Genomic DNA, 12,217 nt, shown 5'->3' on the forward strand with positions numbered 1-12,217 from the left:
GGTCTGAAGCCAAATCCAAACTGGCTTCCCTTGACTCTTTCTTTTGGTGTGCCAGGACCATTCACAGCTGAGCTCACTCAGTTTGGCTCAACGCTGATTGGCTATTATTTTATACGTTTTTTTTATCAAGGGAGGCCAAACGCTTGCTTGCTTCCCTTGCATTCAACGCTATGGGCGGCAACAATGTCATACTATTTTTGACCAGCCAGCATCAGATAAATGGCCTACACATACAGAGACAGAGGGGCGCTGTTTCACCCGCTCGGGTGCTTTCTCCGGTGAGATACATTCAGCCTCTTGTGAATTGAAGGAAAATTATGAAACACAGAGAGACGAAAGATAAATTATTTACGTTTTTTTTGGGGGGGGGGAAGCCTGGCTTCCCTTGGCATCCATGAATACACCCCATTGACGTCTGTGTCCAGTGGGAGAACTGTCCAGTGAGGACTGCCCTCGCCAGATATGGGTTGTCCACACTGGGCCAAACTGGGAAAATGCCTTGAGGGCCAATGTGGAGCTGATGAGCAAAAGCGCATTGGCCTAATGTGGACAGCTAATATTTTAGCCCGCATTGGACCCACATAATGCCAATGTGAACATGTTTGCTGGGCTAGCACTACTGACCCAGTCTGGCTAGCAGAGCTCAGTCACAGCACGTTGGTGAGTAACGCTTCTGGACTAGCTCTGTCATGTCACGTGTTAGACCTCAAGTCCAGAGAAGTTACTTACCAGCCTTCAGCTGGCTGCGACTGACCTCTGCTAGGCAGACTGGATCAGTAGTGCTAGGTACTCAGTCTTCTCTCAGTAGTCACTCAGTCTTCACTCAGTAGTCACTTGGTCATCTCTCAGTAGTCACTTAGTCATCACTCAGTAGTCACTTAGTCATCTCTCAGTAGTCACTTAGTCATCACTCAGTAGTCACTCAGTAGTCACTTAGTCATCACTCAGTAGTCACTCGGTAGTCACTCAGCAGTCACTTAATCATCACTCAGCAGTCACTCAGTAGTCACTCAGTATTCACTCAGTAGTCGCTCAGTAGTCACTTAGTAATCACTTGGTTGTCACTCAGTAGTTATTCAGTCTTCACTCAGTAGTCACTCAATAGTTACTCAGGCTTCACTCAGTAGTCACTCAGTAGTCACTTAGTCAATGCTCAGTAGTAACTCAGTAGTCACCCAGTCTTCACTCGGTTGTCCGGTTGTCACTAAGTAGTCACTCAGTAGTCACGCGGTCTTCACTTATTAGTCACTCAGTTGTCACTCAGTAGTCGCCCAGTAGTCACCCAGTCTTCACTCAGTAGTCACTCTGTAGTCACTCAGTCTTCACTCAGTAGTCACTCTGTAGTCACTCAGTCTTCACTCGGTAGTCACTCAGTCTTCACTCGGTAGTCACTCAGTCTTCACTCAGTGGCCACTCAGTCATCACTCAGTCATCACTCAGTAGTCGCTCAGTCGTCACTCAGTCATCACTCAGTAGTCACTCAGTAGTCACCCAGTAGTCGCATACAGTAGATGAGCTGCATGGATTCATACTGCGCACTGCAGAGGCTCAGTGATAATCCTGAATATCTCAAAAGGGAGTTAATCCCAGGGCCAGTGGTTACTCAGTCATCCAGCACGTGCTGTAGAGTTATACAGGAGCAGGCACACATTCAGGCCAGGCCAAATTCATCATCAGTGTAATCTCATTCTCGGACACAACACTCACTTCATGAATGACTAAGAGGCTTAATTGAATGGAGTTTAGTTTAACGAGATGAAGAGCATATGTGGGATTATTTTGAGGTAACGAGATGTTAACTTTGAATTTCTACCATAACACATTTTTTTTTAGTTTTTAACCAATGGAAAATCCTTTCAAATTAGTTTTTTAATAATTGATCAGGCAGGTAAAATGACATTCCTGCTTGTTAGTTCAAGGCATTTAACAGCATCGCAAGTGCAGAACTACTTATTTTCTCTAACACTAATTAATTAAGTAAGTAATTCTACAGAAGTGGTGTAAATTGCTGTCCCCCCCCCAAAAAAAATATATGTTTTTGAAAAAAACTGTTGTCTCCAAACTTATGACATTAATTTACATCATGATATGTTCTAATTCATTCCAAGGCAGTAACAAACATATTGTTAAATTAATATAGTACAGTCATTGTTGATACATCTATTTCTATTGAGAGGTGGCTGTCCCAAACCCTGAATCCTAAACGTCATGTTTGAAAATAAAGCAATTAAATTTTTTTTAATTTTTTATTATTATTTAAATAGAACATATTGAGTTGTTCTATTATTACATTGAAAGCTACTGATCTAATTATTTGTTTTGTTTATTTTTAAACATCCTTCTCTAAAAAATGTTGTCCCACCTTTTGATGTCACTACGGAAACACACATATTAAAAGACTGTAGAATGAATGTACCTTAAGCCACACCCCTACAAATATCACCAGGTGATGTGATTGGACCCCTCTCCATCATGGAAACAAGGTGAGGAGTCTGTCTGCTAACATTGTGGAGATAATGAGTGAGAAAGTTGGTCAATCTTCATGTATTTTTAAGAAGTGTCACTACCGAACATCTAATATATCAAGAAATATGTAAAGTACCGTTTTGGGACTAAAATAGATGTTTGCTTGGATGTGCATCTGTCCAAATGAATGATAGACAACAATATGCTAGCAATGGGGATTCTTTAAAGTCCAAAATAAGTCAAAATGGTCCAAACCGTGATGGTCACAACCTAAACAATTGACACCATAGAGATATATAGAGGTCTCATCTTTGTTTCTGTGCCACTATGCCTGCGACAGCACGAGCAGCACCATTGAGGATATTTCCAATTTAAAGTTGCATGTGCCGTGCTCTACCAACTGAGCTACAGAGGACCACCATGTGGGTAGTGGGCAAGTGCACACTTCAGGAAAAAGTGTAGAGTTTTGAGATGCATAGGCAGCAGGGGGGGATCCAACCCTCCAAGAGCCCAAACATTGACATCTATTTAGACAAAACATAGACCTCTATAATGTGCTCTACTGTGCTGTACCCTACCTTACTGTTCTTTACTGTCCTGTACTCTGCCGTAATCTGCTCTTCTGTACTGTACTTTACTCGAGTTTACTCTGCTTGAGTCTCTTACAATTGAAGAATGTAAGATGGACTCTTGATCTAGTGGTCTTGGTCTTGAGACCACTCAAGACCACATACATTCCTTAACTTGTCATGGTCTCAACTCACTGGGTCTGGATCTTGGGACCAATGTCCTGGTGTAAATATTGGTCTTGGCTCCTGGATATTACGTTAGTCTTTGGTTTACGAACCATAGGCAACCCAATTTGAAGAACACAATGCTCTTTGATCATTGGTTAATCACTCCCAGGAATCCCCACCCAGTTTTAAATGGTGGAAGCCCTCAATGGTAATGTCTATACTAAAAGGAGTTATATCCATCTAGAATCCTCTATGTATCTCTGCGATTGACACTTGACACCGACACGCCTATTATTTTGCCAAAATAAAGATAGGTAAAGTGATAATTTAAATATCTAACAACCAAATGAATTAAATGTATAAGTAATTCAATCAATCAACAAGTTTCAGATTCATACAATCAACATTGAACATTTTACAGAGAACAATAGAGATGTTATTTCTCTAAATTCAATTTAAAGGTTTAGAACATCTGGTTTTCAATGTTTTTTGTTGTTGCTATTTTGTTAATTTGATATGCAAATAAAAATTATATAATTAATCTGTAATAGAAGGTTCATCACAATTATCACTACTGTGCATGGTTCTCCATTTATTGCAAATGTTTCACTATGTGTCAGTAGTGACACATTTAGTAGGGTGGTAAGGAATTCAGGTAAATATTTCAAATATGCAATACAAAGAAAGTGTGTGAGTGGTATATGGTCTACCTGAGTTTGGAAGGAATACGATTGAAATGTGCCTGTTTTTTCAACCCCCAATTCACACCTCTTCTATAGAGCAACTCATGTATTACTATGATGCTGGACTCTGTAGACCACTAAACATTCTACATCTTCTGGTACACTTCACATTACAGATAGCCTACTGTGTTACAATGGCATTCGTTATCTACAGACACACATGTTGTGTCCATTGTTTGTTGTTGAGGTATACAATTATGTGCTTCATGCATTCAGAGTCAAACCCCTGGGAGGACCCTGCCCATCTGGGGACATGGAGGGCTGACCTGGGACAGAGTCCAACCCCTGGGAGGACCCTTCCCATCTGGGGACATGGAGGGCTGGCCTGACCTGGGACAGAGTCCAACCCCTGGGAGGACCCTGCCCATCTGGGGACATGGAGGGCTGGCCTGACCTGGGACAGAGTCCAACCCCTGGGAGGATCCTTCCCATCTGGGGACATGGAGGGCTGGCCTGACCTGGGACAGAGTCCAACCCCTGGGAGGATCCTGCCCATCTGGGGACATGGAGGGCTGGCCTGACCTGGGACAGAGTCCAACCCCTGGGAGGACCCTGCCCATCTGGGGACATGGAGGGCTGGCCTGCCTGGGACAGAGTCCAACCCCTGGGAGGATCCTGCCCATCTGGGGACATGGAGGGCTGGCCTGACCTGGGACAGAGTCCAACCCCTGGGAGGACCCTGCCCATCTGGGGACATGGAGGGCTGGCCTGACCTGGGACAGAGTCCAACCCCTGGGAGGACCCTGCCCATCTGGGGACATGGAGGGCTGGCCTGGGACAGAGTCCAACCCCTGGGAGGATCCTGCCCATCTGGGGACATGGAGGGCTGGCCTGACCTGGGACAGAGTCCAACCCCTGGGAGGACCCTGCCCATCTGGGGACATGGAGGGCTGGCCTGACCTGGGACAGAGTCCAACCCCTGGGAGGACCCTGCCCATCTGGGGACATGGAGGGCTGGCCTGACCTGGGACAGAGTCCAACCCCTGGGAGGATCCTGCCCATCTGGGGACATGGAGGGCTGACCTGGGACAGAGTCCAACCCCTGGGAGGATCCTGCCCATCTGGGGACATGGAGGGCTGGCCTGACCTGGGACAGAGTCCAACCCCTGGGAGGATCCTGCCCATCTGGGGACATGGAGGGCTGGCCTGACCTGGGACAGAGTCCAACCCCTGGGAGGATCCTGCCCATCTGGGGACATGGAGGGCTGGCCTGACCTGGGACAGAGTCCAACCCCTGGGAGGATCCTGCCCATCTGGGGACATGGAGGGCTGGCCTGACCTGGGACAGAGTCCAACCCCTGGGAGGATCCTGCCCATCTGGGGACATGGAGGGCTGGCCTGACCTGGGACAGAGTCCAACCCCTGGGAGGATCCTGCCCATCTGGGGACATGGAGGGCTGACCTGGGACAGAGTCCAACCCCTGGGAGGATCCTGCCCATCTGGGGACATGGAGGGCTGGCCTGACCTGGGACAGAGTCCAACCCCTGGGAGGATCCTGTCCATCTGGCTTGATGTTGAATAAGCACCAAGGTGTCTCCTCCCTCTTCTAAAAGCTCTGCTCTGCCCCATGCTGATCCTGTTTATGTGCTTTAGCCAGGTTTCTGTTTTAAGTTCAGGTGCTAAACACCTTCCCCCTGAGGTAAAAGATGATTAATGCCTATGAATGAGCAACGCTTTCATGGCCCAAAGCTCCTTAATCACTTCATTTAGCTGTGGATGGACACACACACCACTGCATCTTACATAGCTCAAATACAAGCCAGCCAGCAGAGGTGAAAAGAGAACTCCGTACTTTAGAGATCATCTCTTTGAAGTGAATGACGACCCCCCGCCTTCTAGGCCCCGTCCCGTAACACCTTGGGCATTTCAGCATGGAAATTTGTATGCACTCACTAACTGGAAGTCGCTCTGGATAAGAGCTTCTGCTAAAATGACTAAAAAAATGATTAGTTTACCCTTTTTAACGCCACACCACTTTGGAGAGAGGGTCCGACTGGTGGTGACATTTGTCCCTTATAAATATCAGAAGGTGTTGAGACCAACAGGGTCACTCAGTCAGGATCTATCGAGGCAGGAGCCACAAGGGAGTAACACAGTGGATATACTGCAGCCCTGCCTACTGCTCCTGCTGTGTTCCCTCAGCCTAGCCTGTGAGTACGGCTGTTTGTTGTTGGCTCAACGACATGCAGTGACGTTGGCTACTGGCTGATGGACTGATGTGACTTCCATCAACAGCGATACGTCGTAATCCCTTTTGGATCTCAGAAGAACACAGGCACTGGTAGGGAGTGTTAAGCTGAGTACAGCAGTGTGACATGCTGATGGGGATCTGATTCTGATGCTACATAATGACTTACCGTTTTGGATAAAAGCGTCTGCTAAATGGCATATTATTATTATTATTATTATTATTTTTAGAACCTTGTCTTGACGTACTAAATTAGAATTTGTGTATATGATGTGGTTTTCAATATATATGATCAAAAGTGTTTGATTGATTAAGGGGGCTGCTTTTATAGCCGATTAAATCAATTGGTTAGAATATACAAGAAACATACTTAGTGAATACCTGCTATTTTACATTTTAGTCATTTAGCAGACGCTCTTATCCAGAGCGACTTACAGTTAGTGAATACATATTTTTTTATATTGGCCCCCCCGTGGGAATCGAACCCACAACCCTGGCATTGCAAACGCCATGCTCTATCAACTGAGCTACATCCCTGCCGGCCATTCCCTCCCCTACCCTGGGCCAATTGTGCGCCGCCCCATGAGTCTCCCGGTCGCGATAGAGCTTGGATTCGAACCAGGATCTCTGGTGGCACAGTCAGCACTGCGATGCAGTGCCTTAGACCACTGCGCCACTCATGGTGCTATGAATGATCATACTGTACATCACTTTATAATTCAGCCATGTCTTGGAACTAGCCAGAACAACTAAGGTCTGAGTCTGCATGTAGGGGTGCTGATCCAGGATCCGGTCCCCTCCTGTTCAATGGTTATAATCTAATAGGCATAACTGATCCTAGATCAGCACTCCTACTCCGAGATGCTTTATGAGGCCTGGTGTTACTTTGCCAAGGACTCAGAGCTCTGGCAGTTTAGGATTGTTGAGGAATGTTGAGGAATGCTGCTGTCAACTTGGACTTCTCTCATTGTATCTAAAAGGTGTTGATGTTTGTGTTTGTGTTTTCCAGCGGCGGCAGCGTTGAACAGCGTCTGTTAAATGATTAAAATGTAAATATGTAAATATGTAAAGCACTATGGTGACAGCAGTAACGGTAAAGCACCATGGTGACAGCAGTAACGGTAAAGCACCATGGTGACAGCAGTAACGATTAGTTACCGGAGTGTAACACCAGTTCTATGAGTGGAGCAGAGCCCCATAGGGGAGCTCTGCTCCTAATGGTTTACCCTCTGCCCTAAGGCAGCAGCAGCCTGAGACAAAATTATGCACACACCTACAGCCAATAGGAGTACAGGTGTCCCTATAAGAGGGGATGCCTCCCCTCAATCAGCCTCCCGAGATATTTTTCTTCAGCGAGACTAGAGAGGGTCGGCAGGGCCTTAAGTCCTATGGGGCTCCGCTCCACTCATAGAACTGGAGTTACACTCCGGTAACTAATCGTTCTATATCGTGGAGCTCCGCCCCATAGGGAGCTCTGCTCCCTAATGGTTTAAGGCGGAGCGTAGCGCTCCAAAATATACTCCCTGCCGAGCCTAACACTTCCCATCGAAACGAGAAAGTCAGGCCTAGCAATGGCTGCAACCGAGTCCCGCAGTACTGCAACTAAAAACCCCTACGGGCGTCACAATATACCGCGTCATCGGTTAAAAAAACCCGCCCCTACCTAGTCCAATGGCAATGCCAATGACTAGTGGGCAGATCACCAGAATAGAAGCCATACTAATCTGTACTAGCAGATAGATGTGCCTCAATATCCTGTGAAAACACTACCGACCACTAATGGAATGACATCAAGTGTCACTCTACATTATGAACGCGGTAGACCGCCTCACTCACTCAATGGAATCCCAGAGATTAGTGGGCAGGAACAAAAACATGAGTCATACTAACTGAACAAGCAGATAGATGACCTCATATTCTGTTAATCAACGCATGCCTCTACTGTACTGACCCTGTCAGTCAGGATTCATGCCACAAAATATGTTTTCTTATCCAAAGCAGACCTGATGGAAACCCAGTCCATAGTCCTGCTTTTCCCTCTCTTCCTAGCTCCAGATCTCCCTTCAGCTATGCTGAGTACAGACCGAGCCAAAGAGTTAGAAAACACATCTGTCAAAAACACGTCTTCCTAACCAAAGCGGACCTGATGGAAACCTGTGTCCACAGTCCTGCTCCTCCTCTCTTTCTTGCTAAAGATCTCCCTTCAGCCACGCTGAGTACAGATCGAGCCAGAGAATTAGAAGACATATCTAAGAGATAGAAACGGATAAATGGAGACGGCGTCGACCAGGATGCTGCTCTACAGATATCCTCTACTCCTGTTCCTCTGAAAAGGGCAGTAGAGGCTACTCCACGAGTGGAGTGAGCTCTGATACCCTGAGGCAATTGCCGCCCTGCTACCTCATAAGCTGTCTCAATGCCTTCACAAAGCCAGTGAGACAGCCTCTGTTTTGAAAGTGGTCTACCTAGTGCAGCCGCACCGTGACACACAAACAACTGAGGCGATGACCTAATCGCTGCTGTGCGCTCGACGTAACACGCCAAAGCGCGTACCGGGCACAGGCGATGGAGCTTTTCCTCACTCCTCTCTCTATGAGGAGGAGGAGAAAAAGCCCACAGCTCCACGGTCTGTGACCTATATGAACTCTTAATAACCTTCGGCACAAATGCCGGGTTAGGGACGTAACACTGCTCTGCTCAGGTCACCATTGATGGCCAGGCAGTCAGGTCTCGTCGAAAAGAGCACACAAATCACTGACCTGCTTAGCTGTAGTCAAAGCGAGCAACAGTGCTGTCTTGATAGACAGCATCTTGAGGGGTATTTGATTCAATGGCTCGAACGGCGACTTACATAGCGCTCGAGTACCAAAGCCAAATCTCACTGAGGAAGCGTGACTCTAGGTGTTGGCCTAAGTCGCGCGTTCCTAATAGGAAGCGTTTCACTAGAGGGTGACTAAAGACATTGTCTCTGCCAAAACCCTCATGACAAGCTGAAATCGCTGCTGCAAACACTCTAATCGTGGCAGGCGATTTTTGCTTATCAAACATGAGCTGCAGAAAAGAGAGAATACTCTCCACCTGACAGCTCATGGGGTCCACACCTTGTGTGACACACCATCGTGAAAACACGTTCCATCTACTGGCATACATCTTAGAAGTGGAACTGGCACGTGAACCCTGTATGGTCCTGATCACTGCATCAGATAACCCACGGCGCTCTAGCCTGTCCCTCTCAGCAGCCAGGCCTTCAGTGGTTGGCCGATTATGGGCAATTTCCCTATCGTGCCAGCCGCCTGAGACAACGCGTCCCGTCGATGTGGAATTGGCCAAGGTGGCGCAATCAACATCTGACTCATCTCCGCAAACCACAGAGCCCCCGGGCGATCGGGCGCTATCAGTATCACTGACAGCCCCCCTGACCTCACCCTGGCTAGCAGTGGGAGAATGCAGGACAGCGGAGGGAATGCACGACCTGATTGAGGCCACACACCTCCTATCGCTTGTGTCTGACATGTCCCTCCCCATCCCGTCAGGGACGCATCCGTGAATACTGGGATGTGAGAGGACACCTTTCCTATCGGGACTCCGTGCGTGAGAACGCGCAAGTTTCTCCAATAGTTTAGGTCTGCACTGAGCGAGAGGGGAACCACCACCAACCGATGACGTTGACGCAATGGGTCTAGTCTTAGTTGGGCGAACCATCGCTGCGTCCTGCGCATGTGCAGGAGTCCCAGCGGAACCACAGAGTGGGCTGACGACATGAGACCCAAAAGTGACATGATCGACAGCGCCGTCACCGTGTGATTCGGACGACACTTCCTTAGGGCTAGCAACAAGGCTACCCTTCGGGGTCCGAAATTCGAGCCCTCATCCTCACAGTGTCTAGCTGTATCCCCAGGTAGACAATCTGATGAGTGGGCCAGGGCGCGCTCTTTTCCAATTCACAGCAAACCCCAGACTTGTGAGATGCATCACTGTCTGTGTTGTGTGAGTGATCGCCAGCTCTGCTGACGGGGCGAGAACCAGTAGGTCGTCCAGGTAGGCTAGTAGCCGTATTCCCTGACGACGCAACGGTTCCAATGCCGCCTCCACACACTTGGAAAATGTGCGAGGTGCCAGGGCGTACCCAAATGGCATCCTCGTGTATTCGTACGCCACCCCTTGAAAGGCGAACCGCAGAAACTTCCTGTGACGCTGCTGAACCGGCACATGAAAGTACGCGTCCTTTAGGTCTATGCTCGTACAAAAGTCCCCTCTCTGGACACATTCCAGCAGACGTTTTGTCGTTAGCATTCGGAAGGGCCGTTTGGTTATGCTCTCGTTGAGAATGCGTAAATCCAAAATCGGCCTCACTCCCCCCGTCTTTTTGGGCACTAGGAAATATAGCCCTTTGTTCCTTTGCTCCCGGGGAACTACTGTCACCGCCTCCTTCGCCAAAAGTTCCGTAATCTCTGTCATCAGAGCGGCCACTTTGTCTGGCGTTTTCATCCCCGTCTCCACCACTCCCCTGAACGGGGGTGGGGTCCGGTGGAATTGGAGAGCATAACCCTTCTGCAACGTCTGTTCTAGCCAGCGTGAGAGGGTGCAGCTTCTTCGCCACTGCCAGCAATGCAGAGAAAGTGGCTGGGCGCGAAGCTGTGGTGCATCCAGTAGGAAGGACCTGTATTCCTCTATGGCCCTTACCGCCACTGTTCCCCAACATTGAAGTGGTGGAACAGCCCAAGGTGGGCCTCCCGTGAAAGGGAGAGGAAATGCGTTCTGAGAAAGAAAGAGGAGTAGGGACGTCGGTTAAACCCGTAACCGTCGTATTCCTGCCCTCCTTGAACGCATCGCGGGTCTGAATTGCGCTGACCGAGGCCACAGCCTGCGGCAGGGCACCATCCCCAGCAAGCGATTGCGTCATCTTAGGTGACTGCAATTCGCTATCAGAGCCCTTCACTACAGTACTCCTAGAAGTCTGTAGTATGAGGTCTCTATGAGGTAAAACAAGGCGGCGCCTTGATACCTTCTTAACTTTCACCTTCTGTGTGTGTTCAACTCTGCACCCCCTGGTGGGTTGATTCACGCTCAGTGTGGTGAGTACTGGCTCGTTCTGTCAGAGGAGCTGATACTTTGGTTATACCCATAACGCTAGTAATCCTGCCCTCCGTGAACGTAGCATGGGTCTGAATCGCATTAACCGAGACCTTGGTCTGCGATAATGCGCCGTCCCCAGATAGCTGCTGTGTTACAATGCCTGGGGCGCCCGATACTCTGGGCACCTTGGTGACCGCGGTAATCGGGCCCTCCGTGAACGCAGCATGGGTCTGGCTCGTACTAGTGGAGACCTTAGTCTGTACTAGTGCGCCATCCCCAAATAGCGGCTGCGTCCTCATGTCAGAATCTGACCGGGACTGCTGCCTTCTATGTAAAGCACTTCTTATACGTGAAGTGTGATGTGACGACCTGATTGAGGTCTTCTGGATACCTACTCTTAGTGCCTGTTCAGCAACGCACCCTCGGTGGGCTGAACGGCTCTTAGAGTGGTAAGGAAGAGAGGGTGAGATTTGAACGCTCTCGGACGTATTATGGAAAAGAGGCTCTTTTTGACAAAGTCAGGTGGAGCCAACTCTTATTAAACACATCAACAAAAGCATTTACATCAGCACCCGTCCCTTCAACCGAAGGGTGAGGGGGGAACAGTGGGCACATTCGACACCATCGATGCGTCCTCCATCCTCTCCCCGCGTCCCGTCACGTACGCCTCCTCTTGCCTCCCTTGGAGGGCCAGGTCGGCGTCTCGTCACCTCCCTCGCCGGCTGTAGTGGGGCTACCGTAGCTGCTGGGAGGGCCGAGCCCGCTCCCTTGCTGCTCGTGGCCGCCGGATTACGCCGATTACGCCGCCTCGTCGTAGACCCCGGTCTACTTAGAGGGGCGGAGGTAGATGGCCTTTGGGGAGGAGGGGGGCCGAGTCGTCCTGCCAACGGCAGGTGCTTGGCCAACTGCTTCTTCTCCTCCTCCAACTTCGAAAAACGCTCCGTCGCCTCTTTGACTGCGACCCCAAAGAGGCCGTCGTCAGAGAGGGGGGCGTTCAAGAGAGACG

General features: G+C 49.0%; 1 protein-coding gene across 1 annotated transcript; it reads right to left on the bottom strand.

The window, feature by feature from the left end:
* Positions 1 to 4,150: 4,150 nt before the first annotated feature.
* On the bottom strand, positions 4,151 to 5,386 carry LOC121534456 (basic salivary proline-rich protein 4-like). The gene has a single exon (XM_041841049.2). The coding sequence runs from the start codon at positions 5,384 to 5,386 to the stop codon at positions 4,151 to 4,153; it is 1,236 nt and encodes a 411-aa protein (XP_041696983.2).
* Positions 5,387 to 12,217: the final 6,831 nt, after the last annotated feature.

Source organism: Coregonus clupeaformis, chromosome 21, assembly GCF_020615455.1.
Source record: "Coregonus clupeaformis isolate EN_2021a chromosome 21, ASM2061545v1, whole genome shotgun sequence".
Lineage (NCBI taxonomy): Eukaryota > Metazoa > Chordata > Actinopteri > Salmoniformes > Salmonidae > Coregonus > Coregonus clupeaformis.

Bases quoted from the DNA above. Each gene is read 5' to 3' on its own strand.
- LOC121534456 (XM_041841049.2), bottom strand. From the start codon at position 5,386: ATGGGCAGGATCCTCCCAGGGGTTGGACTCTGTCCCAGGTCAGCCCTC.